The sequence below is a fragment of the Entelurus aequoreus genome, linkage group LG10, assembly GCF_033978785.1.
Source record: "Entelurus aequoreus isolate RoL-2023_Sb linkage group LG10, RoL_Eaeq_v1.1, whole genome shotgun sequence".
Lineage (NCBI taxonomy): Eukaryota > Metazoa > Chordata > Actinopteri > Syngnathiformes > Syngnathidae > Entelurus > Entelurus aequoreus.
In genome coordinates, this window is record NC_084740.1 from 3,130,793 (window position 1) to 3,158,639 (window position 27,847).

Genomic DNA, 27,847 nt, shown 5'->3' on the forward strand with positions numbered 1-27,847 from the left:
ACTAGACGTATAAGATTTCATGGGATTTAGCGATTAGGAGTGACAGTAAACGTATAGCATGTTCTATATGTTATAGTTATTTGAATGACTCTTACCATAATATGTTACGTTAACATACCAGTTGGTTATTTATGCCTCATATAACGTACACTTATTCAGCCTGTTGTTCACTATTCTTTAGACATTTTAAATTGCCTTTCAAATGTCTATTCTTGCTGTTGGGAAAATACATTTCCACAAAAAATGTGACTTATACATTTTTTTCCTTCTTTATTATGCATTTTCGGTCGGTGCGACTTATACTCCGGAGCGATTTATACTCTAAAAAATATGGTACATTTAAAAAAAACATCAAAGTTAATCTGCATTATTTTAGGAATACAAATTACCCATAAAATATAAAACATTTTTAAATAAAATGCGTTTTACTTGCTATTAAAATAGTCCTACTTGTCATTACCACTATTAACCACTAGTCGGCACTGTGGGAGGAGTATTGCGGTTACAAATCAATATTTGTACATAATTAAAATAGATGCCGATATAAATATAGTTTATAAAATAGAGTACATGTAGATATTAAAAGTTGAGGTCAACACTGTAAATCCGATTTTAAACAAGCATTTTATTTTGATCATTTGCACCAGAAAGGCAAATGTGTTTGTAAAAGCAGGTAAATTGCTGTTATTATAATAAAGTGTATAAGATAACATGATGAATGAATGTGGAAGAGAAGATGTAAGAAGTGTAAAAAAGACGCGGGGACGAGAAGGCGGCGCGCCCTCAGTTGCAGTCCGGCGGCTTTTAAGTGCGGCACATTCCTGCACAGTAGCCCGCAGAGGAGCACTCGCAGGCGGGGAGACACACTGCGACGCCTCGCTGGCAGGGGCCCGGGGATTGACCTCCACAAAACAAGCAAGACTGCCGTGAAAGTTCGGAGCCGAGGTGGACGCGGGGCCGACATGTCGGAGCTCCTGCTGGACGTGCTCGGGGAGCGACTCGTCAGCCGCGAGCACGCCGAGGTGGACGTGCAGGCTCTGGGGGCCAAAGTGACGCTGGTCGGCCTCTTCTTCGGCTGCAGCATGAACGCGCCCTGCCAGCAGTTCAACGCCAGCCTGGCGGATTTCTACTGCGGCTTCAAGAAGACCTCGGAGCACCGAGACCGGCTGGAGGTGGTCTTCGTGTCCTCGGACCAGGACCACCAACACTGGCGGGACTTCCTGCAGGAGATGCCCTGGCCGGCGCTGCCTTTTACGGACAGACTCAAGAAGGTACGACGCTTCTTTTAGGGATCATTTCTTGCCGAATACAGCTTCTTCACAACCGATATTTAATATTCAGTTCAGTTTCACTTTCAGTTTCAGTGCAACGTCATCATCACATATTTACACTTGTTTCATCACAGCACGTCCGAAAAGGAGTAGGAAGAAGCAGAGCTTATTTAATTCCTACCCCTTTTCATACCATAGCGATTTTATCCCATTTCCTTCTTCTCTCTCACAGAACAGTGACACCAATAAATAATAAACCATAGTAAATAAACACATATTAAATGCATAAATAATAATAATAAATAATAAGGGTTGATTACGTTGATCATAATAGTTGTGTGTACTTAGTGAACACTTGTAGTTTCAACAGTCTCTTAAAGTCAATCATATTTGTTTCATTTCTTTGCTTCATCCATTCCATCATTCAAGTCCACATACTGATATGCTGAAGGTGTTAAGTGATATGCTGAAGGTGTTAAGTGTTGTACGTGCGTACAAATGTTTTAAATGACATTTCCCTCTAAGATTATATTTGTCCTCTTTAGTTGAGAAGAATTGTTGGCTAGCAGGTTATAGTTTGCTTTGTACATCATTTTACATGTTTGCTAATGCACCAAATCGTTGAATTTCAATATTTGTGATTTAATAAAGTGTTTGTATGTCCTCTATATCCAACATGATGTATTATTATAACTCAGTAGTTCTTAACCTTGTTGGAGGTACTGAACCCCAGCAGTTTCAGATGCGCATTACCCCAACCCTTCTTTAGTGAAAAATATTTATTTTTTTTTCAAATTCAAGACAAAGTTATATGTTTTTGGTAACACTTTAGTATGGGGAACATATTCTAAGTAACAAAGACTTCATTTAGAGTTATTTGGTTTGGATTAGGGTTAGGGCCAGGGTTATTTGGTTAGGGCCAGGGTTAGAGGGTTAGGGCCAGGGTTAGGGCCAGGGTTATGTGGTTAGGGCCAGGGTTATTTGGTTAGGGCCAGGGTTAGAGGGTTAGGGCCAGGGTTATTTGGTTAGGGCCAGGGTTATTTGGTTAGGGCCAGGGTTAGAGGGTTAGGGCCAGGGTTAGAGGGTTAGGGCCAGGGTTAGAGGGTTAGGGCCAGGGTTAGAGGGTTAGGGTTATAATAAGGCCATGCCGAATAAGGCATTAATAAGTACTTAATAATGACTATTTAAGAGCTAATTTGCATGTTAATAAGCAACTAATTAATGGTGAATATGTTCCCCATACTAAAGTGTTAGCATGTTTTATTAGTGGTGCACTTGATGAAGCGTGCATGAACATCACCTTGTTCAAACAACACAACCAACATAAACTCACAACAAACTACACACCTGCAAACCAGTCAGCTGTTGTTGTAATACGCCGATAGGGAGAAGTTTGTATTTACACGATGAGTCGGGTGTGTCTTGACCTCCGTCGAACCCCTGAGGCCGACTCACCGAACCCCTAGTGTTCCATGGAACCCAGGTTAAGAACCACTGGACTAACTGATCCTTTTTGTAACACAGTTAGTGAATGAAGCGCACATTTGTAGTTATTTGCCATATTTCTACACAATAAGTCAGATATGTAACACTAGTGAGCAGTAGACAATATGAAGTCATTTTTGGTCCAGAACATGTTTTGATGTATTCATTATTGACATGTTTCTTGCTACTTTATGTTGTATATTTTTTACATGAGATTTCCAGTTCAATTTATCATCTATTATTACACCCAAAAATGTGGTTTAATTTACTCTTTCAATATTTACTGCGTCTATTTGTATTTGTGTTTGACTTTCTCTTCTACTGTTACCAAATAGCATTATTTTACTTTTACTCAGATTCATAGATAGTCTGTTTTTGTCAAAGAATCTTTTTAATTTGTTATTATTTGTATTATATTCTGTGTGTTCTCTCCTGAATGAAACACTGTTGTATTATCTGCAAATAATACTCACTTTAAGTCCTTTGTAACTTTACAAATGTCATTTATATAAAGATTGAACTATCTAATGGTACTCACATTATGTGTAAATAATGACTTACAGTAAACATTAAGAACACACATTATGTCTAAATAATGACTTACAGTAAACATTAAGAACACACATGTCTAAATGACTTACAGTAAACATTAAGAACACACAATGTCTAAATAATGACTTACAGTAAACATTAAGAACACACATTATGTCTAAATAATGACTTACAGTAAACATTAAGAACACACATGTCTAAATAATGACTTACAGTAAACATTAAGAACACACATTATGTCTAAATAATGACTTACAGTAAACATTAAGAACACACATGTCTAAATAATGACTTACAGTAAACATTAAGAACACACATTATGTCTAAATAATGACTTACAGTAAACATTAAGAACACACATGTCTAAATAATGACTTACAGTAAACATTAAGAACACACATTATGTCTAAATAATGACTTACAGTAAACATTAAGAACACACATTATGTGTAAATAATGACTTACAGTAAACATTAAGAACACACATTATGTCTAAATAATGACTTACAGTAAACATTAAGAACACACATTATGTCTAAATAATGACTTACAGTAAACATTAACACATGATGGCGTCCCCTTATTTAGTGTTTTGCAGTATTTAAAATCTACTGTACATCAGGACGATCATGTCGATGTAAACAAGATTGGATCTACTTATGTCCTCTACTGTACGCTTTATTAAATACACACTGGTAACATAATATTAAAACCCATTATATCGATTGTCATAGTTTTTTATACCAAATATACTGATTAACTTTATTTTTTATAAGAATCCATTTTTTTGAGTCTTTCTCGCATTAAATAATTTTTTAACAATAATTTTATTAGAAGTGTTTTTTGTTGTACTTTACATATGACCTTTGACTTGCACACATCGAACGATATTATTGTTTAAAGAGACCAAAAAGAAACCAACATTGCACACAATCTGCATGCAGTGGAGCCCCTACTTAGCTAAATACACCACACTATATGCCTTTTAAACAAATGATTCACTTAGAACGTTAATTCATTTAAAAAATAATAACGACATCATTTTGCATGTGCTGTATTCATTCTTACATTGAAATGAGTATTTGTTCTACACTCCATGGATGGCAGTATACTGTACGATATACTAATGGCTGCATGTGAGGCGTGGTAGTTTGTGTAACATGTTTTTGTGCAAGCTGGTGTGGTGAAGATGCAGCCTACTGCTCTTTGTGTCAGAGTCCTATTTCATGATGGAGTGCGGGCCCTTTAATGAAGTCCTGCAGGGCGTGAAGCTGCAAAGATGCCATGTTAGGTCAGTGTCTCGCTTCCTTGTACGGACCGCCGTTGTGCAGGCCTTATTGAATTTGTGGCAAATATCTGTTGTGGACAGAGGAGCCATTCTTGAGCCTGTTGTTGTCCCGGCTCACTTCCCTGCAACGATGCGCTCTACAAGAGGCCTGCAGGTTTAGTTCTTTTCAGGCCACAGCTTTATTTCAGAGTGGTGTGATGTCTCCTTGCCTCCTGTACTCTCTCATCATCATCATCATCATCATCATGTATGCACCTTAAAGGCCTACTGAAAGCCACTACTAGCGACCACGCAGTCTGATAGTTTATATATCAATGATGACATCTTAACATTGCAACACATGCCAATACGGCCGGGTTAACTTATAAAGTGACATTTTACATTTCCCGCCACACTTCCGGTTGAAAACGTCTATGTATGATGACGTATGCGCGTGACGTAGCCAGGGGAACAGAGGTATGGCTTCCCCATTGAATACAATACAAAAAAGCTCTGTTTTCATGTCATAATTCCACAGTATTCTGGACATCTGTGTTGGTGAATCTTTTGCAATTTGTTTAATGAACAATGGAGACTGCAAAGAAGAAAGTTGTAGGTGGGATCGGTGTATTAGCGGCTGGCTGCAGCAACACAACCAGGAGGACTTACTTGGATAGCAGACGCGCTAGCCGATGCTAGCCGCCAACCACACCTGTGTTGGGGTGAAGTCCTTCGTCGCGCCGTCGATCGCTGGAACGCAGGTGAGCACGGGTGTTGATGAGCAGATGAGGGCTGGCTGGCGTAGGTGGAGCGCTAATGTTTTTATCATAGCTCTGTGAGGTCCGGTTGCTAAGTTGCTAAGTTAGCCTTAGCGTCGTTAGCAACAGCATTGTTAAGCTTTGCCAGGCTGAAAATGATTAACCGTGTAGTTACATGTCCACGGTTTAATAGTATTGTTGATCTTCTGTCTATCCTTCCAGTCAGGGGTTTATTTATGTAGTTTCTATCTGCATTTGAGCCAGATGCTATCACGTTAGCTCATGCTAAAGAGCTTCGTCGATGTATTGTCGTGGAGATAAGTCACTGTGAATGTCCATTTGGCGTTCTGGACTCTCATTTTCAAGAGGATATAGTATCCCAGGTGGTTTAAAATACAAATCCGTGATCCACAATAGAAAAAGGAGAGAGTGTGGAATCCAATGAGCCAGCTTGTACCTAAGTTACGGTCAGAGCGAAAAAAGATACGTCCTGCACTGCATTCTAGTCCTTCACTCTAACGTTCCTCATCCACAAATCTTTCATCCTCGCTCAAATTAATGGGGTAATCGTCACTTTCTCGGTCCAAATAGCTCTAGCTGCGTTGAAAACAATAGGAAAATATGAGGAAGTGAACAACTGACAACGTCACGCTACTTCCGGTACAGGCAAGGCTTTTTTTTAATCAAAGACCAAAAGTTGCGAACTTTATCGACGTTGTTCTCTAGTAAATCCTTTCAGCAAAAATATGGCAATATCGCAAAATGATGAAGTATGACACATAGAATGGATCTGCTATCCCCGTTTAAATAAGAAAAAATAATTTCAGTAGGCCTTTAATATTTGGAATGAATTCTTGTATTGTAACATTGTTTTTTGCGGTGTGTGTGAAATTGGGGTTTCTTTTCAAATGAAATTGTATGAAAAGATGTGTTTCAATGAAAATAAAGATTAGCCATGTCCATATTTGGTCATTAGAACTCCAAACCTCCAAGGCAGACCTTACTGTGCTCTTAACTCAACCAGCCGGTGGTCATGTGACCACTTCCCACTTTCTTTACGTCTGGGTCTCTATCTAGCGCAGCAATTCATCAAGTCTGTCATTCTGGGGTTTTTTTTTTAGAGCAAAACCAGCTCCCCCTTCTGGGATTTCACACTATAAAGTGCATCCTTCTTCCTCTTCCTGTAGGCCCTTCTGTCTTCTTATTGCATTGTTGCATCTTTCACTCTATTCTAGTGCTTAGGCAGACCTTAGCACTGCCAGAAAGATGAGTTATTTTATTAATAAAGTAAATACATTCCGCCCATGCCGTTAATAGCTGCATGGGCGGAATGTATAAAGAAAGATTGTCAGCAAGTTAAATCCAAATTGTTGTGTATTTATGTTTTGATTAAAAACTATTGGGATATGACTAACATACAGTGCCCTCAAAGTATTGGAACAGTGAGGCCAGTTCCTTTATTTTTGTTGTAGACTGAAAACATTTGTGTTTGACATCAAAAGATGAATATGAGACAAGAGATCAACATTTCAGCTTTTATTTGCAGGTATTTAAAGGCCTACTGAAATGAGATGTTCTTATTTCAACGGGGATAGCAGATCCATTCTATGTGTCATACTTGATCATTTCGCGATATTATCATATTTTTGCTGAAAGGATTTAGTAGAGAACATCGACGATAAAGTTGGCAACTTTTGCTCGCTGATAAAAAAAGCCTAGCCTGTAGCGGAAGTAGCGTGACGTCACAGGTTGTGGAGCTCCTCACATCTGCACATTGTTTACAATCATGGCCACCAGCAGCGAGAGCGATTCAGACCGAGAAAGCGACGATTTCCCCATTAATTTGAGCGAGGATGAAAGATTCGTGGATGAGAAAAGTGAGAGTGAAGGACTAGAGGGCAGTGGAAGCGATTCAGATAGGGAAGATGCTGTGAGAGGCGGGTGGGACCTGATATTCAGCTGGGAATGACTACAACAGTAAATAAACACAAGACATATATATACTCTATTAGCCACAACACAACCAGGCTTATATTTAATATGCCACATAACAAACACCTCCCCCCTCCCGTCCATATAACCCACCAATACAACTCAAACACCCGCACAACACACTCAATCCCACAGCCCAAAGTACCGTTCACCTCCGCAAAGTTCATGCAGCACATATATTTCCCCAAAGTTACGTACGTGACATGCACATAGCGGCACGCACGTACGGGCAAGCCATCAAATGTTTGGAAGCCGCAGCTGCGTACTCACGGTAGCGCGTATCTGTCACGTGGTGGGGGGGTGGGGGGGATGGGGGTGGCAGCTGGCTGCGGGGTTGTTCTTCCAATGCAAAAACGGCTCCGGACGACAGCGTGAAGGTGAGCTTGGATCTATTAAACATAAATCACTCAAACTATCACAAACGCAAACAATAAACAAAAAAGGCAAGCATGCCTAAAACACAAAAGAAGCTGCTAGCTAGCAGAAGCTAGGACATGGACTATGAAAACTTACTTGGTCAACAAGGGACATGAACCGCTGTGACAAAGACAATGAACGCAGGACGAGTGAGCAGAAAGAAAGACTTAAACAACACAGACATGATTAACAACAGGTGTGTGACTCAAAACGTGAAACAGGTGCGTGACATGACAGGTGAAAACTAATGGGTGACCATGCAAACCAAAAAAAACAAGGAAGTAAAACCAGGAACTAAAAAAAGAGTCCAAAAAACAAACAGCACAAGGCCAAACAAAAACATGATCAACAGACATGACAGTATCCAACTCAAAGTCCTCCTGGTAAGCGTCTCTGTTGTCCCAGTTCTCCACAGGCCAATGGTAAAGCTTGACTGTCATATTTCGGGAATGTAAACAATGAAACACCGGCTACGTGTTTGTGTTGCTGCAGCCGTCCGCTAATACACCGCTTCCCACCTACAGCTTTCTTCTTTGCTGTCTCCATTGTTCATTAAACAAATTGCAAAAGATTCACCAACACAGATGTCCAGAATACTGTGGAATTATGAGATGAAAACAGACGACTTAATAGCTGGCCACAATGCTGGCCCAAAATGTCCTCTACAATCCGTGACGTCACACGCAAACGTCATCATACCGAGATGTTTTCAGCAGGATATTTAGCGGGAAATTTAAAATGTCACTTTACTAATCTAACCCGGCCGTATTGGCATGTGTTGCAATGTTAAGATTTCATCATTGATATATAAACTATCAGACTGCGTGGTCGCTAGTAGTGGCTTTCAGTAGGCCTTTAAATCTGGATCTGATACACAACTTAGAAGATAGTATTATTTGTAATGGAACACAACATGTTTAGATGAGCAAAAGTATTGGAACATATAAACTTAGAGTAGATTAAAGTGAATAAGACTTACTATTTAGTTGCAAATCCTTTGCTTTCAATAAGTGCATCAAGCCTTTGAGACATTAACTTCACCAAACTTTAGCATTCTTCTTTTGTGATGCTTTTCCAGGCTTTCACCGCAGCCTCTTTCACTTGTTGTTTGTTTTGGGGGGTTACTCCCTTCAGTCAGCAGGTCACATTCATGCTCTATTGGCTTTAAGTCTGGAGACTGACTTGGCGTCTAAAACCTTCCACTTCTTGCCCCGATGAACTCCTTTGTTGTTTTAGTCGTTATCTTGCTGCATGATGAAGGATCTCCCAATCAGTTTGCTTGCTGCTTTCTTTAAATTAGCAGACAAAATGTTTCTGAGTTCATGTTGCTGCTGCCATCATGTGTTACATCATCAATGAAGATGAAGAAGCCATGACATCATGTTTCACAGATGAGCTTGTATGTTTGGGATCATGAGCAGATCCTTTCTTTCTCCAAGTGTTTGCCTTTCCATCACTTTGGAAGAAGTTCATCTTTGTCTCATCAGTCCATAAAACTTTTTCCCAGAATTTTTGAGGCTCATCTCTGTACCTTTTGGCAAATTCCAGCCTGGCCTTCCTGTTCTTCTTGCTGATGAGTGGTTTGCATCTTCTGGTGTAGGCTCTGTACTTCTGTCCATGAAGTCTTCTGTGATACCTTCACTCCTGCCCTCTGGAGGTCGTTGCTGATGTCACTAACAGTTGTTCTTTATAGCTCTCACAATGTTTCTGTCATCAACTGCTGATGTTTTCCTTGGTCTACCTGTTCCACGTCTGTTGCTTAGTACACCAGTGGTTTCTTTCTTCTTCAGGACATTCAAATGGTGGTACTGGCTATGGCCAATGTTTGTGCAATGGCTCTGATTGATTGTCCATCTTCTCTCAGATTCACAATTGCTTCTTTTACACCCATAGACAGCTCTCTGGTTTCCTGTTGGTTCCACCTCCTAAATGCAGTCTACACAGGCAAAACCTATCCTACCCAATGTGGAACTGAGCTCAGACATTCAGTGCTATTGATTGTGTGAATAATCAATGTCATTTGGAGACACCTGGGCAACAAAACACACCTGTCAGTCACATGTTCCAATACCTTTGCTCTCATGAAAAATGGGTAGGTTGAAACAAAATGTGTTATCTTCTAAGTTGTGTATCAGATCCAGATGTAAATACCTGGAAATAAAAGCTGAAATGTTGATCTCTTGTCCCATATTCATCTTTTGATGTCAAACCCAAATGTTTTCAGTCTACAACAAAAAATAAACAAATTGGACTCACTGTTCCAATACTTTTGGAGGGCACTGTACATGCTGGGAAAAAAATGTTTTGAGCTACAACAGTTAATTCTTCTGGTTACATTTTCTCCAATGTCTTAATGCCTTGGCGGAGTCCAACCCTCACTGGAAGGGTTGGACTCCGCCAAGGCATTAAGGCATTTGTCGCCGATTCTGTTCATAACCTTTATGGACAGAATTTCTAGGTGCAGTCAGGGTGTTGAGGGGATCTGGTTTGGTGGCTGCAGGATTAGGTCTCTGCTTTTTGCAGATGATGTGGTCCTGATGGCTTCATCTGGCCAGGATCTTCAGCTCTCACTGGATCGGTTCGCAGCCGAGTGTGAAGCGACTGGGATGAGAATCAGCACCTCCAAGTCTGAGTCCATGGTTCTCGGAAAAGGGTGTAGTGCCATCTCCGGGTTGGGGAGGAGATCTTGCCCCAAGTGGAGGAGTTCAAGTACCTGGGAGTCTTGTTCACGAGTGAGGGAAGAGTGGATGGTGAGATCGACAGACGGATCGGTGCGGCGTCTTCAGTAATGCGGACGCTGTATCGATCCATTGTGGTGAAGAAGGAGCTGAGCTGGAAGGCAAAGCTCTCGATTTACCGGTTGATCTACGTTCCCATCCTCACCTATGGTCATGAGCTTTGGGTCATGACCGAAAGGACAAGATCACGGGTACAAGCGGCCCAAATGAGTTTCCTCCGCCGGGTGGTGGGTCTCTCCCTTAGAGATAGGGTGAGAAGCTCTGCCATCCGGGAGGAGCTCAAAGTAAAGCCGCTGCTCCTCCACATGGAGAGGAGCCAGATGAGGTGGTTCAGGCATCTGGTCAAGATGCCACCCGAACGCCTCCCTAGGGAGGTGTTTCGGGCACGTCCGACCGGTAGGAGGCCACGGGGAAGACCCAGGACTCGTTGGGAAGACTATCTCTCCCGGCTGGCCTGGGAACACCTCGGGATCCCCCGGGAAGAGCTGGATGAAGTGGCTGGGGAGAGGGAAGTCTGGGCTTCCCTGCTTAGGCTGCTGCCCCCGCGACCCCACCTTGGATAAGCGGAAGAAGATGGATGGATGGATAATGTGTGAGGTCGGAGGTCACTTTAGTTGCAGTTGCTCACCAAGTCTCATCATTTCTTTCAAAAGTGTTGAATGGACTTCTTCCATAGGAAACGTGTTCAATTATGCCTTTGTGGACTTCGCTTTGTGCACTGCAGGCCATGTTGGATCAGAAAAGTGTTCCAAGGGCCTAAAATAATTAAGATTGTAATAATAATAATAATAGATTTTATTTGTAAAAAGCACTTTACATTGCGCAAACAACCTCAAAGTGCTACAGTGTATGAAAAAGAAATATAAAAAATAAAGACTAAAACAGCCTAATAGCTAGAGCTAGTATGCATATATCTAAAAAAAAAAAAAAAGTTTTTTTTTTAAAAGAAGGGTTTTTAAGCCTTTTTTAAAAGCATCCACAGTCTGTGGTGCCCTCAGGTGGTCAGGGAGAGCGTTCCACAGACTGGCAGCGGCGGAGCACAAAGCCCGGTCTCCCATTGTTCGTAGCTTTGTCCTCAGAGGTTGGAGGAGGTTAGCCTGTCCGGAGCGGAGGATTTGGGGGTGAGCAGTTCTTTGAGGTAGAGGGGGGGGGATTTCCATGGAGGCACTGGTGGGTTAGTGGGGAGACTTTGTATTCAATCCTGAGTGGAACAGGAAGCCAGTGAAGGGATTTGAGAATTGGTGTGATATGGTCATATTTCCGCACTCTCATCAGGATTCTAGCAGCACTATTCTGGAAGTAAATGGTCCGGTCAATTACAGACACAATCTTATGTTTTCTTATAATTTCCTGTCCGTTAAAAAAACATAAAGGATTTGGCTTGCTGCACAGTATTTTCATGTTGTCTGTGATGTGTAATTTAGCATGCTTGTAAGTTGTGGAAGTTGCCATCCTGAATACTGAACCTGGTCTCTGGTCTCTTGTGGGTGTCAAAGTGTGAAGGTAAGCCAATGACGCAGCTTGAGGGAAAATACATCTTTTTCAACCCAGCAAGGAAAAATCTTCAGTTATGGAGATGTCATAATAAATAGGTATTTAGTTCTGATAGCGAGACAGTACACACATTCTGGGTGAGCAAAAATGATAAAAACTATTCTTCCAAAAAGTAGTTTTTGTGGGAAGGTGTATTATAATCTGTGGAGGGAGATTATTATATATTCCCTGGCTGATTAATTCATTGATGACTAGAATAGAATAGTTTGTATTTCTGTTGCACAGTGTAAGTTTACATAGGAAACATAAGCTGACATGTTATAGCATGCTATGACCTACCATGAATTGATGAACGTGGACCCCGACTTAAACAAGTTGAACAACTTATTGGGGTGTTACCATTTAGTGGTCAATTGTACGGAATATGTACTTCACTGTGCAATCTACTAATAAAAGTTTCAATCAATCAATCAAAACCTCAGTAAATATGAGTATAAATTGCACATTTTTTTCTATCATTATCCCACCGAGACAAAAAGGAAGGGTTGGTGATCAATACCAGTGATAAAAGACGACGTTTCAATCAATTTGACTATATTTAGGTGGCGCTTTGGTTATTTCCCCCGTAAACAAAGCGTGGGTTATGATGCAATGGTTCCTCTGAGGTCAAAATGGATCAGAACATTATTGATAATGTGTTCCCAAGCCAGGCCACGTTGTCTGTTAGTGATGGCCAGCTGGCCTTATTCAGCTAAACCCACGTCAGGCTGCGGCCAACGCCATATGAAGCCCCATTTAAGCAAAGTTAAAGGCCTACTGAAATTATTTTTTTTTATTTAAACGGGAATAGCAGATCCATTCTATGTGTCATACTTGATCATTTCGCGATATTGCCATATTTTTGCTGAAAGGATTTAGTAGAGAACATCGACGATAAAGTTCGCAACTTTTGGCCGCTGATAAAAAAAGCCTTGCCTGTAGCGGAAGTAGCGTGACGTCACAGGTTGAAAGGCTCCTCACATCTGCACATTGTTTACACCAGCAGCGAGAGAGATTCAGACCGAGAAAGCGACGATTACCCCATTAATTTGAGCCAGGATGAAAGATTCGTGGATGAGGAACGTGAGAGTGAAGGACTAGAGTGCAGTGCAGGACGTATCTTTTTTCACTCTGACCGTAACTTAGGTACAAGCTGGCTCATTGGATTCCACACTTTCTCCTTTTTCTATTGTGGATCACGGATTTGTATTTCAAACCACCTGGGATACTATATCCTCTTGAAAATGAGAGTCCAGAACGCCAAATGGACATTCACAGTGACTTTTATCTCCACGACAATACATCGGCAAAGCACTTTAGCTACGGAGCTAACGTGATAGCATCGTGGTTAACTGCAGATAGAAACAGACGAAATAAGCCCCTGACTGGAAGGATAGACAGCAGATCAACAATACTACTATCAGGAGACACCCAACCAAACACTGGACATGTAACTACACGGTTAATGCTGTGCCGCCTGGCGAAGCCTAGCAATGCTGTTGCTAACGACGCCATTGAAGCCAACTTAGCTACGGGACCTTGACAGAGCTATGATAAAAACATTAGCGCTCCACTTACGCCAGCCAGCCCTCATCTGCTCATCAACACCCGTTCTCACCTGCGTTCCAGCGATCAACGGCGCGACGAAGGACTTCACCCGATCATCGATGCAGTCGGCGGCTAGCGTCGGATAGCGCGTCTGCTATCCAAGCCAAAGTCCTCCTGGTTGTGTTGCTGCAGCCAGCCGCTAATACACCGATCCCACCTACAACTTTCTTCTTTGCAGTCTTCATTGTTCATTAAACAAATTGCAAAAGATTCACCAACACAGATGTCCAGAATACTGTGGAATTTTGCGATGAAAACAGAGCTTTTTTGTATTGGATACAATGTGTCCCAATACTTCTGTTTCAACCATCGACGTCACTCGCATACGTCATCATACATAGACCTTTTCAACCGGATTTAAAATGTCACTTTATAAGTTAACCCGGCCGTATTGGCATGTGTTGCAAAGTTAAGATTTCATCATTGATATATAAACTATCAGACTGCGTGGTCGCTAGTAGTGGCTTTCAGTAGGCCTTTAAAGGAGGGCTACGTCGGACAAGCTGAGGCTGCAGTCGGTGCTTTGATACGGGCAGGATGATATCGCACCAAGAGGAAAGCGCTCTTGTCCGAACATGAAGTGTGAATCCGTGGCCAACGGGGTGTGGCAGAGACCCGCATGGTGCTTCCAGTCCGACTGTCAGTAATGCAAGACAAGGCTGCATCAGTAGGAGATGATAGAATGTCTACTTTTCTTTTACTGTCTAGAATTAAGAGCTTTGCAGTTAGATTTGGGGACTCCTTTGTATTCCTTTCACATTGAACCCATGAAACAAACGTTGTATTGCCTCAAAAGGTGTTTTCCAAAACTAAAATAATTTCCCTTTAAGGTCAAACTTCATAGTTATTTATTTAGATTAAACAAGATTATAAAAGCATTTCACAATTCTATTAGTCTTTCCAACAACATTTATAGTGCAGAGAAGAGGAAGATGCTCATAGGTCCTTTTATTGTGGAGCATTGAATGAACATCCTGCTGACTCTTCATGCCTGAGCTCACTAACAGGCAGCCTTCTCCAACTTAATAACAGCACAACGGCCCTAGGGCCATCCTGACATTCAAGCATGCTCTTGCCTCTTCCTTTTGTTGTTGCTCCAAGATCCTTTTATCATTTTCTATTTCCTCTACCTCCTTCTCATCACAATCATCATTCTGCATTCATATTGACTTGTATGTGCATGCTAGACCTTCCACACCTGTGTATGCATGCTAGACCTTCCACACCTGTGTGTGCATGCTAGACCTTCCACACCTGTGTATGCATGCTAGACCTTCCACACCTGTGTGTGCATGCTAGACCTTCCACACCTGTGTGTGCATGCTAGACCTTCCACACCTGTGTATGCATGCTAGACCTTCCACACCTGTGTATGCATGCTAGACCTTCCACACCTGTGTGTGCATGCTAGACCTTCCACACCTGTGTGTGCATGCTAGACCTTCCACACCTGTGTATGCATGCTAGACCTTCCACACCTGTGTGTGCATGCTAGACCTTCCACACCTGTGTGTGCATGCTAAACCTTCCACACCTGTGTATGCATGCTAGACCTTCCACACCTGTGTGTGCATGCTAGACCTTCCACACCTGTGTATGCATGCTAAACCTTCCACACCTGTGTATGCATGCTAGACCTTCCACACCTGTGTGTGCATGCTAGACCTTCCACACCTGTGTGTGCATGCTAGACCTTCCACACCTGTGTGTGCATGCTAGACCTTCCACACCTGTGTGTGCATGCTAAACCTTCCACACCTGTGTGTGCATGCTAAACCTTCCACACCTGTGTGTGCATGCTAGACCTTCCACACCTGTGTGTGCATGCTAGACCTTCCACACCTGTGTATGCATGCTAGACCTTCCACACCTGTGTATGCATGCTAGACCTTCCACACCTGTGTATGCATGCTAAACCTTCCACACCTGTGTGTGCATGCTAGACCTTCCACACCTGTGTATGCATGCTAGACCTTCCACACCTGTGTATGCATGCTAGACCTTCCACACCTGTGCATGCATGCTAGACCTTCCACACCTGTGCATGCATGCTAGACCTTCCACACCTGTGTATGCATGCTAAACCTTCCACACCTGTGTATGCATGCTAGACCTTCCACACCTGTGTATGCATGCTAAACCTTCCACACCTGTGTATGCATGCTAGACCTTCCACACCTGTGTATGCATGCTAGACCTTCCACACCTGTGTATGCATGCTAGACCTTCCACACCTGTGTATGCATGCTAGACCTTCCACACCTGTGTATGCATGCTAGACCTTCCACACCTGTGTATGCATGCTAGACCTTCCACACCTGTGTATGCATGCTAGACCTTCCACACCTGTGTATGCATGCTAGACCTTCCACACCTGTGTATGCATGCTAGACCTTCCACACCTGTGTATGCATGCTAGACCTTCCACACCTGTGTATGCATGCTAGACCTTCCACACCTGTGTATGCATGCTAGACCTTCCACACCTGTGTGTGCATGCTAGACCTTCCACACCTGTGTGTGCATGCTAGACCTTCCACACCTGTGTGTGCATGCTAGACCTTCCACACCTGTGTGTGCATGCTAGACCTTCCACACCTGTGTGTGCATGCTAGACCTTCCACACCTGTGTGTGCATGCTAGACCTTCCACACCTGTGTGTGCATGCTAGACCTTCCACACCTGTGTATGCATGCTAAACCTTCCACACCTGTGTATGCATGCTAGACCTTCCACACCTGTGTATGCATGCTAGACCTTCCACACCTGTGTATGCATGCTAGACCTTCCACACCTGTGTATGCATGCTAGACCTTCCACACCTGTGTATGCATGCTAGACCTTCCACACCTGTGTATGCATGCTAGACCTTCCACACCTGTGTATGCATGCTAGACCTTCCACACCTGTGTATGCATGCTAGACCTTCCACACCTGTGTATGCATGCTAGACCTTCCACACCTGTGTATGCATGCTAGACCTTCCACACCTGTGTATGCATGCTAGACCTTCCACACCTGTGTGTGCATGCTAGACCTTCCACACCTGTGTGTGCATGCTAGACCTTCCACACCTGTGTGTGCATGCTAGACCTTCCACACCTGTGTGTGCATGCTAGACCTTCCACACCTGTGTGTGCATGCTAGACCTTCCACACCTGTGTGTGCATGCTAGACCTTCCACACCTGTGTGTGCATGCTAGACCTTCCACACCTGTGTGTGCATGCTAGACCTTCCACACCTGTGTGTGCATGCTAGACCTTCCACACCTGTGTGTGCATGCTAGACCTTCCACACCTGTGTGTGCATGCTAGACCTTCCACACCTGTGTGTGCATGCTAGACCTTCCACACCTGTGTGTGCATGCTAGACCTTCCACACCTGTGTATGCATGCTAGACCTTCCACACCTGTGTATGCATGCTAGACCTTCCACACCTGTGTATGCATGCTAGACCTTCCACACCTGTGTATGCATGCTAGACCTTCCACACCTGTGTATGGGCAGGTACTTGTCAGTCTTAATCAACTATAGTTACAGGTGACACTGAGGGTTAGTGCGTCTGCCTCACGATAAGAAGGTCCTGGGTTCGATCCCGGGCTGGGGGTCTTTCTGTGTGGAGTCTGCATGTTCTCCCCGTGACTGCGTGGGTTCATTTCTTCTGTTATTATTTGTATTATCTTCTGTGTGTTCTCTCCTGGACAAAACACTGTTGTATCATCTGCAAATAATACTAACTTTAAATCTTTTGTGACTTTACAAATGTCATCTATATCGAGATTGAACAATTTTGGTCCTAGTATTGATCCCTGAGGTACACCACAAGATATATCTAGCTCTGTTGATACATCTTCACGTATTGTTTCCTGTTGGTTCAGTAACTTCTAATCCAGTTTAAGACCAACCTTCTGATGTCATACTGTTGTCATGTTTTAATTAAAATATTGTGATTAATTGTGTCAAATGCTTTAGTTAGATCCAACAACGCTGCTGCTGCACATTGTTTACTATCTATTGCATTGCTCATTTCCTTTGTAGTCTGGATTAAAACCATCAAGGTTGAAATATTAGCTCTGTATCTATATTGGTTCTCAGTGAGTATTCCACTTTATTTATGAATTTGTCCAATCTGTTGTTGAATATTTTGTCAATAATTTTAGAAAACTGTGGCAGAAAATAAACAGGTGTGTAGTTTGTAAACTGGTATTTGTTTCCAGTCTTTTAAATTTGTACTACTTTTGCTATTTTCATATTGTTTGGGAATTTTTCAGTTTGAAATGACAGATTGCTAATATACGTTGAAGGCTTTCAGAATGTCTTCTTGGTTAGCTTAATTTTATACTTTTTGCACCTATTTTCTGACTCTATAGATTTTTGTGTTATTAATGTTCTATATAATAGATATTTTTTTATACAAGCATTTTTCAGTCCTTTTGTCATCCATGGTTGATTTGTTCTTTTTCTGCTTCATACTTAATTGTTTCCATGGACAATGTTTGTCATAAAGCATCATGAAAGTACTGAAAAAATGACCGTTTACATCAGTTTAACTGTACACATTATCCCATTGTAGATCCTTCTTTAAATCTTCTTGAAAATGTCTGTTTGTCAGCCATGTTCCTCTTCTTGTAGGTTCCATCATAGATTGTGAAAACTGCTAGATGATCACTCATGTCAGATATTAGCAGACCACTTCAAAATCATTAGTAAAATGTTATCAATAACTGCGGCTTAATGATTTGGGATTTTTGGATCCAAACTCATGCTAAACATGGCATCTATGAAATTGTCAATTTTGTTTTGCTTATTGGTCAATATTTAAGTCGCCACATAAAAAAATATTTTCAATTTGATCTCAGTGAATGTTTCCTTTATCCATATATATATATATATATATGTATGTATGTATGTATGTATGTATATATATATATGTATATATATACATATGTATATATATATATATATATATATGTGTATATATATATATGTGTATATATGTATATATATATATATATATATATATATATATATATATATATATATATATATATATATATATATATACAGATGATTAGTAAATTGTTGCTCTTTCCATTACATATTTCAATGGTTATACATTCCAAAATATTATTAGTCTTAAATGCTTTTGAGCACACGGTACTGCAAGTCCTTCATCAGGTACACAGCTGCTACTCCTCCTCCGTTCTTGTTGGTTCTGTTGGTGTAGTTTCCTTCATATCTTTGTAAATCAAAGTCTATTCCTTACTTATCTTCAATCCAAGCCTCTGAGGTAGCGATCACTTTGAATGGATCGTTGAATTGATGGTGTAGTTTGCGTATAAACTTCTGCTGTTGAAATGAATGATTGACAGTTTCTTGTCGCATTCAATGCTGTTATTATATTGTTTGTCTTTATTTACTTCCCTGCTACCATTTATTTATAGTCCACAATCAGAGCACATTTGTTTCCTATTCTGTATTATTACTTAAATTAATTCAAGTACTGTCACGTTGGGGTCGCATGGTTTCCCCAAGATGCAGAAGGACGTCCGGAAGCAGCATGCAGGCAAGAAGGTGATTTACTCCAATAAGCAGGACTAAAATACCAAGAAAGGAAAAGCTGCGGATGGCACGAGAAGCTGAGCAATAGACTAGCCAACAACAGAGAAGCTGAGCAATAGACTAGCCAACAACAGAGAAGCTGAGCAATAGACTAGCCAACAACGGAGCAAGACGCTAGTAATCCTAAACTCATTTTGAACTAAACACCAACGTAAATGTTGCAAACAAGACCGCTAAGGCAGAGTTTGTGTCAGGTTCAAACACCAAACTATCTATTACACAAGACAAGAAGAAGGAATCCAAGAAACACAGTTGAATTTTACTCATGAGGAGAGACGTATTGGGCTGCACACTCAGTTACAGTTTCCCCTACGCTCTAAGGTACAGTCTTACGTCCTCCTCTATTTATTTGGGAGGTCCCTAGTTAACATCACTGAGGCTGCAAGCAGCCCCCAGTAGACACAATACGTGATTATTCAGAATGGAAATGTGCTGACACTCGTGATTTCGCCCTGTCTCTGTCCTGTCCGCGCCGAGGTACTCGATGTCCGTCCTCGGCTGTCAGCAGGCAGGGTCTGGAAACAAACTGCTGACAAGAGAAAACTTTGCACTAGTTGTGTCTTTGCACAGATAGAAAAGTACAACTTCAGCACAATTGATAATAACTATAGCAACGGCCTTTAAGCTAAGAGTTGTGTGATAACTTATACATAATTATTCTAACAGTGTGGCGCAAGGCAGGAATAAATAACTCTCTTGATTAGTGACCGGGAGCAGGTGAACGTCCCGACCACTAATCAGAGGCAGGTGACGACAATCAGCACCCATGGCAGCTAAGAAACCCAAGGAGGTTGCTGAGAAAGAAATAAACAACTAAGAAATAGCAAAGTAAACATGTCCCGGCAACAGATCATGACAAGTACAGTAAAACTGGAAAAAATAATGAGCTCTGCTATTTTTTATTACACCCATGACTTGAACATTTGCATCTGAATATATTCTCTTTATTTGTGCTGTATTCTCTTTTCTCTTTCTGAAGAAAATGATGGATGATATTAAAATCCAAAAATATTTTTCAGCCTTATGAGGCATTAGCAGGCCTTTTGTGAGAATGTGGCAAAATGAAAAAGCTGCCTTCTGCTTACTTATTTGGTTTGTGAACATTCACCCGGAATCATTTCCAGGTTCCACCTCCACCCACATCCCAGCCCACATCCTCAAATCATTGAATCATCTAAACACACATGCAGCTACTGTATGTTCTCAGAGATTACTGTGGCCCTTCCATTGCACACGTTTGCAGCATCATCCTGACATTATATCTACTTGCACACTATGAACACGGACACATTGCCCCAGTGTGCATTATTCATGCCTCTGTAGGCGTGTGTGTGTGTGTAGGCGTGTGTGTGTGTGTGTGTGTGTGCGTGCGTGCGTGCGTGTGTGCGTGTGTGCGTGTGTGTGTGTGTGTGTGTGTGTGTGTGTGTGTGTGTGTGTGTGTGTGTGTGTGTGTGTGTGTGTGTGTGTGTGTGTGTGAATACATTGGGGGCCATTACTCATGGTTACGGGTAATGTGGTAAACAAATCACGATGTTGTATGCAGAATTGCAGATCCAACAAGACGCTGAGTCTTTTATTCAGATTTATGTTTTGCAAATTCAGATTGATGTCATCTAATAGCAGACTGTACTTGAAATTAGGACCGAGAATCTTTGGGCACCAGCACGATTCGACTCTTGGAGGTAACCATTCAATTCAGAATCGATTCAAAATCCATACTTTTGAATAACATTGCATGGCAGTTCTATAATGAACTACATTACTCCATAAAAGATATAAACAGTTGTGATACATTTCTATGGTAGAAACTGGTTTTGTTTAATACAAATTCTATCCAAACATTTAAAGGCCTACTGAAAGCCACTACTAGCGACCACGCAGTCTGATAGTTTATATATCAATGATGACATCTTAACATTGCAACACATGCCAATACGGCCGGGTTAGATTAGTAAAGTGACATTTTAAATTTCCCGCGAAATATCCTGCTGAAAACGTCTCGGTATGATGACGTCTGCACGTGACGTCACGGATTGTAGCGGACATATTGGGACAGCATTGTGGCCAGCTATTAAGTCGTCTGTTTTCATCGCAAAATTCCACAGTATTCTGGACATCTGTGTTGGTGAACCTTTTGCAATTTGTTTAATGAACAATGGAGACAGCAAAGAAGAAAGCTGTAGGTGGGAAGCGGTGTATTAGCGGCCGGCTGCAGCAACACAAACACATAGCCGGTGTTTCATTGTTTACATTCCTGAACGATGACAGTCAAGCTTTACCATTGGCCTGTGGAGAACTGGGATAACAGAGACTCTTACCAGGAGGACTTTGAGTTGGATATGCATGCTTGTGGAGAACTGGGATAACAGAGACTCTTACCAGGAGGACTTTGAGTTGGATACGCGCTACCGTGAGTACGCAGCTGCGGCTTCCAAACATTTGATGGCTTGCCCGTACGTGCGTGCCGCTATGTGCATGTCACGTACGTAACTTTGGGGAAATATATGTGCTGTATGAACTTTGCGGAGGTGAACGGTACTTTGGGCTGTGGGATTGAGTGTGTTGTGCGGGTGTTTGAGTTGTATTGGCGGGTTATATGGACGGGAGGGGGGAGGTGTTTGTTATGCGGGATTAATTTGTGGCATATTAAATATAAGCCTGGTTGTGTTGTGGCGAATAAAGTTGTGTTTATTTACTGTTGTAGTCATTCCCAGCTGAATATCAGGTCCCACCCGCCTCTCACAGCATCTTCCCTATCTGAATCGCTTCCACTGCCCTCTAGTCCTTCACTCTCACTTTCCTCATCCACAAATCTTTCATCCTGGCTCAAATTAATGGGGTAATCGTCGCTTTCTCAGTCCGAATCTCTCTCGCTGCTGGCGGCCATGATTGTAAACAATCTGCAGATGTGAGGAGCTCCACAACCTGTGACGTCACGCTACTTCCGCTACAGGCAAGGCTTTTTTATCAGCGAGCAAAAGTTGCCAACTTTATCGTTGATGTTCTCTACTAAATCCTTTCAGCAAAAATATGGCAATATCGCCAAATGATCAAGTATGACACATAGAATGGATCTGCTATCCCCGTTGAAATAAGAACATCTCATTTCAGTAGGCCTTTAATGATGTCAAAAAAACAAAACCATTTTTTTTAACCCAATGTGGCCCCTGAGTCAAAAAGTTTGGGGACCCCTGATCTACATTAACAATAGGATTTTCCCTGAGGGGCTGGACAGGACAGATTTGAAAAAAATATATATATATACTTTTTTTTTTTTAATCGATTAAGAATCGTTACAAATAATCGCGATTCATTTGAAAATGTTATTTTTCTGACCAAACCCTAACTTTGAATAAATGATCCAACTGTAATTAGTATAAATTGGTGACTTTGACTTATTGTTAATTGAAGGATTTTCTTTTTCACAGAGATGACACAAACTTGGTGTGTTAAAGAGTAGACATTGCATCTAATAGAGAGCCAAGTACTAGAGTCCGTGAACATTGCTCCAAAGTCAGGATTTTTTTGTTGATTTAATGTGCATACAAATGTAAACATTGACAGTTGCAAAGGCAGCAATATATGATGAAACAAGCTGAAGAAGGACTTCCCTATTCATCCCCCAAAAAAGCCGCCAGGTGAACGGCTGATTTGACCACTTCTGGTGCTGACGTAAGACAAGACATATGTGAGCATAGGATGAACTAATCCACTACACTACTAAGACTAGAGTGGACATTAACAGTCAGCTTCTACAGCTGGGTTGCCCAAAGTGTGGCGCAGGGGCCATCTGTGGTCCCTGACTCCTTTGTCATCTGTGGTCCCTGACTCCTTTGTCATCTGTGGTCCCTGACTCTTGTCATCTGTGGTCCCTGACTCCTTTGTCATCTGTGGTCCCTGACTCCTTTGTCATCTGTGGTCCCTGACTCCTTTGTCATCTGTGGTCCCTGACTCTTGTCATCTGTGGTCCCTGACTCCTTTGTCATCTGTGGTCCCTGACTCCTTTGTCATCTGTGGTCCCTGACTCCTTTGTCATCTGTGGTCCCTGACTCTTGTCATCTGTGGTCCCTGACTCCTTTGTCCTCTGTGGTCCCTGACTCCTTTGTCCTCTGTGGTCCCTGACTCCTTTGTCCTCTGTGGTCCCTGACTCCTTTGTCATCTGTGGTCCCTGACTCCTTTGTCATCTGTGGTCCCTGACTCCTTTGTCACCTGTGGTCCCTGACTCCTTTGTCATCTGTGGTCCCTGACTCCTTTGTCATCTGTGGTCCCTGACTCCTTTGTCATCTGTGGTCCCTGACTCTTGTCCTCTGGTCCCTGACTCTTGTCCTCTGGTCCCTGACTCCTTTGTCATCTGTGGTCCCTGACTCCTTTGTCCTCTGTGGTCCCTGACTCCTTTGTCATCTGTGGTCCCTGACTCTTGTCATCTGTGGTCCCTGACTCCTTTGTCATCTGTGGTCCCTGACTCTTGTCATCTGTGGTCCCTGACTCCTTTGTCCTCTGTGGTCCCTGACTCCTTTGTCCTCTGTGGTCCCTGACTCCTTTGTCATCTGTGGTCCCTGACTCCTTTGTCATCTGTGGTCCCTGACTCCTTTGTCATCTGTGGTCCCTGACTCTTGTCCTCTGTGGTCCCTGACTCCTTTGTCATCTGTGGTCCCTGACTCCTTTGTCCTCTGTGGTCCCTGACTCCTTTGTCATCTGTGGTCCCTGACTCTTGTCATCTGTGGTCCCTGACTCCTTTGTCATCTGTGGTCCCTGACTCCTTTGTCATCTGTGGTCCCTGGCTCCTTTGTCCTCTGTGGTCCCTGACTCCTTTGTCATCTGTGGTCCCTGACTCCTTTGTCACCTGTGGCCCCTGACTCCTTTGTCATCTGTGGTCCCTGACTCCTTTGTCATCTGTGGTCCCTGACTCCTTTGTCACCTGTGGTCCCTGACTCCTTTGTCATCTGTGGTCCCTGACTCCTTTGTCATCTGTGGTCCCTGACTCCTTTGTCATCTGTGGTCCCTGACTCCTTTGTCATCTGTGGTCCCTGACTCCTTTGTCATCTGTGGTCCCTGACTCCTTTGTCACCTGTGGTCCCTGACTCCTTTGTCATCTGTGGTCCCTGACTCCTTTGTCATCTGTGGTCCCTGACTCCTTTGTCATCTGTGGTCCCTGACTCCTTTGTCATCTGTGGTCCCTGACTCCTTTGTCATCTGTGGCCCCTGACTCCTTTGTCATCTGTGGTCCCTGACTCCTTTGTCACCTGTGGTCCCTGACTCCTTTGTCACCTGTGGTCCCTGACTCCTTTGTCACCTGTGGCCCCTGACTCCTTTGTCATCGGCCTTGAGCACATTACCAAAAACAGAAAGTTGAGATCTCATTTGCACCCCTGGTGGTGACATCTATCAAAATGAGGGTGGTCCCAAAAAGGAGGGATTTTTCAAATAGACTGTGTGTCGCTTTTAAAAGTGCTCCCCCTCTGGTCAACATATGAAATGACAAGTGTGTGTAAAAATGTTACCACCAAAAATGTAGCTTTTTTATATTTACATTGTAAGTATATATTATTAATGCTGTAAATACAAATATGTATATATCTAGAAAGGGTGGTCCTAAAGAGGTAGGCGTTTTTTGGACAATGTGCACACCTGTGCAGCTTGTTGTGGCGTTTTTGTTTGTTACATTTGTGGCTTGATGTCCAGAGAACGGTGAAGCGTGCAGAGAGAAAAGCATCAATGTAATAATGCATTTATTTTTCCAAATGTTTTTGGGAGCTCATCTGATCAAGTGTCACTCACTCTTGCTGGCTGTCACATGAGTCCACTGGCTTGCAGTCGCCCCCTGGTGGTGGGCTGACTGTTGCTTGAACTGATATGCAGCTTTTGAAATGTTGATCTCCATCACCTTCGTTTAATCGCAGCGGCCACAATCCTGATCATGATTCAAATTGTATAAATTGTGCAGCTGTAAAACAGGGTCTTCCTGGTAAGTATTTGAGATGTCTGTTTTTTCTTTTTAAGTGTCAGTAAAACACATTTTCTGAGTTGATCTTCAAGAGCTATGACCTTTAAAAGCTAGCAAGCCTATTTTAGTTTGGCTAAAATAACCACATGGAAAATCTTCTGTCTTCTTTTTTTCTTTCCCAGTTCTTCTCTGAAGAGCAGCCATGAAAAAAACACGAAGGCATATTTTATATTGGATTTGCAGCCTTTGTTCATACAATGCACTTTTTACACGCTGCCTTGATATTCTTCAGCACAACACATGATCTACTGTATGTATGTTTCATTTCTCTTAGTTTTATCATTATTTGATCAGAATCAGAATAGTTTTTGTTGCCATTGTTTAAAAACGGGTTCACAAACTAGGAATTTTTCATGGTGCAGGATAAAACACATATAACACAGAAAAGGTAATAAAATGAGCTGTAACTGAGCTATCAGATCTTGCTATTGTTCATGTGTCTGATGGCCGGAGGGAAAAAACTGTTCAGGTGGCGGGAGGTGTGGGTCTGGATGGACTGTAGTCTCCTGCCTATTTTAGTCACAGTTACATTTTTCATGAGAACAACAATTTCCAAATGTAAATACATTATGGCAACCCGTTGCTTTGGAGCAGAATTCTGTTTTTCTGCCTTGTTCACAGAAATCTGAGATTTACAGAACATACCAGAGTGGAGGAAATGTGCATTTTTTTTAAATATTTTTCAAATGTTCAACTGTGAGGCTGTGATTGTGTACACACCACAGTATGTCCTGACTAGTAATGGAATGAGCTTGTGGGAAAGGGAGGGGGAACAAATGTGTGCGACCTTTGTAGTAAACTAACATGAATACATCCCCAAAGAAAGGTGAATGGATAGACTTCTATAGCTCTTTTCTTCTATAGCTCTTTACATGGTCACCGGGGGACTGAGATTCAAACTCTCAACCATCGAGTTGGGGGCCAACCACTCTACCACCCGAGCCATGCTGACCCCTTTGACATTACTGCCAACCACACTGGCTCTTTCCAGACTATACAAGTGGAGAATGTGGTGGCAAGGTGAGGTGGACTGACTGCAGTGCTGTCTAAATGTTGAATCCAAATCCAACAAAGGACATATAACGATCGCACTAAGACGAGAGAGCAAACAGGGAACTATATGCACCGTGTAATTAGACTACTGAATACACCTGGACTAGAAACGAGAGGAAGAAGAGAGCAGATTAGAGGAAACCAGGGCCCGTGGAAGGCACAGGTGCAACCAATGACACGAACCAGCACATGGGGGAATAAACACAGGGCAACAAGAAACGGATCATGACAGTACTCTCCCCCCAAGGGATGAATTCCAGACGTCCCAGAGTACAAACACAAGAAAATAACTCCAACATTTCAAAACGGTGGATGGGGGAGACAACGTCAAACATAAAGTTACTTGGCCACCCACAAAGAGAAATTGATGGACAACATCCTGGGACCGGCTTAGACAAAAAAGGCCAGCGGTATAGTTGCGTATGGGAGGACATAGTCTGTCCAGCCGGAAATAAGAACTGCAGGATCCGACATCAACAAGGCTTTGGTCTGCCCCAAAGCCAAAACAGGAACTAGAGGAAGCGTCGAAGAAACGTTGGGAAACCGTGCAGCCAGAATAGGAACTAGAGGAGGCTTCAACGAGGCTTTGAGCTGCCGCACAGCCAGAACAGGAACTGGAGGAAGCGTCGAAGAAATGTTGGTAAACCGTGCAGTCAGAATAGGAACTAGAGGAGGCTTCAACGAGGCTTTGGGCTGCCGCACAGCCCGAACAGGAACTGGAGGAAGCGTCGAAGAAATGTTGGTAAACCGTGCAGCCAGAATAGGAACTGGAGGAAGCGTCAAAGAAATGTTGGTAAACCGTGCAGTCAGAATAGGAACTAGAGGAGGCTTCAACGAGGGCTTTGGGCTGCCGCACAGCCAGAACAGGAACTGGAGGAAGCGTCAAAGAAATGTTGGTAAACTGTGCAGCCAGAATAGGAACTAGAGGAGGCTTCAACGAGGCTTTGGGCTGCAGAACAGCCCGAACAGGAACTAGAGGAAGCGTTGAAGAAATGTTGGTAAACCGTGCAGTCAGAATAGGAACTAGAGGAGGCTTCAACGAGGCTTTGGGCTGCCGCACAGCCAGAACAGGAACTGGAGGAAGAGTCAAAGAAATGTTGGTAAACTGTGCAGCCAGAATAGGAACTAGAGGAGGCTTCAACGAGGCTTTGGGCTGCAGAACAGCCCGAACAGGAACTAGAGGAAGCGTTGAAGAAATGTTGGTAAACCGTGCAGCCAGAATAGGAACTAGAGGAGGCTTCAACGAGGCTTTGGGCTGCCGCACAGCCCGAACAGGAACTGGAGGAAGCGTCGAAGAAATGTTGGTAAACCGTGCAGCCAGAATAGGAACTGGAGGAAGCGTCAAAGAAATGTTGGTAAACCGTGCAGTCAGAATAGGAACTAGAGGAGGCTTCAACGAGGGCTTTGGGCTGCCGCACAGCCAGAACAGGAACTGGAGGAAGCGTCAAAGAAATGTTGGTAAACTGTGCAGCCAGAATAGGAACTAGAGGAGGCTTCAACGAGGCTTTGGGCTGCAGAACAGCCCGAACAGGAACTAGAGGAAGCG

The 27,847-nt window shown here is 42.8% G+C and overlaps 1 protein-coding gene across 1 annotated transcript in view; it reads left to right on the forward strand.

Annotated features, from left to right (window-relative positions):
- The first annotated feature begins 798 nt into the window (after nt 1-798).
- Nucleotides 799-27,847, forward strand: part of nxn (nucleoredoxin) — a 95,272-nt gene continuing 68,223 nt past the window's right edge. Inside the window, exon 1 of the mRNA XM_062061996.1 lies at nt 799-1,271. Coding sequence (XP_061917980.1) covers nt 963-1,271 — 309 coding nt within the window. The 5' untranslated portion in view covers nt 799-962. The remainder of the gene's footprint in view (nt 1,272-27,847) is intronic.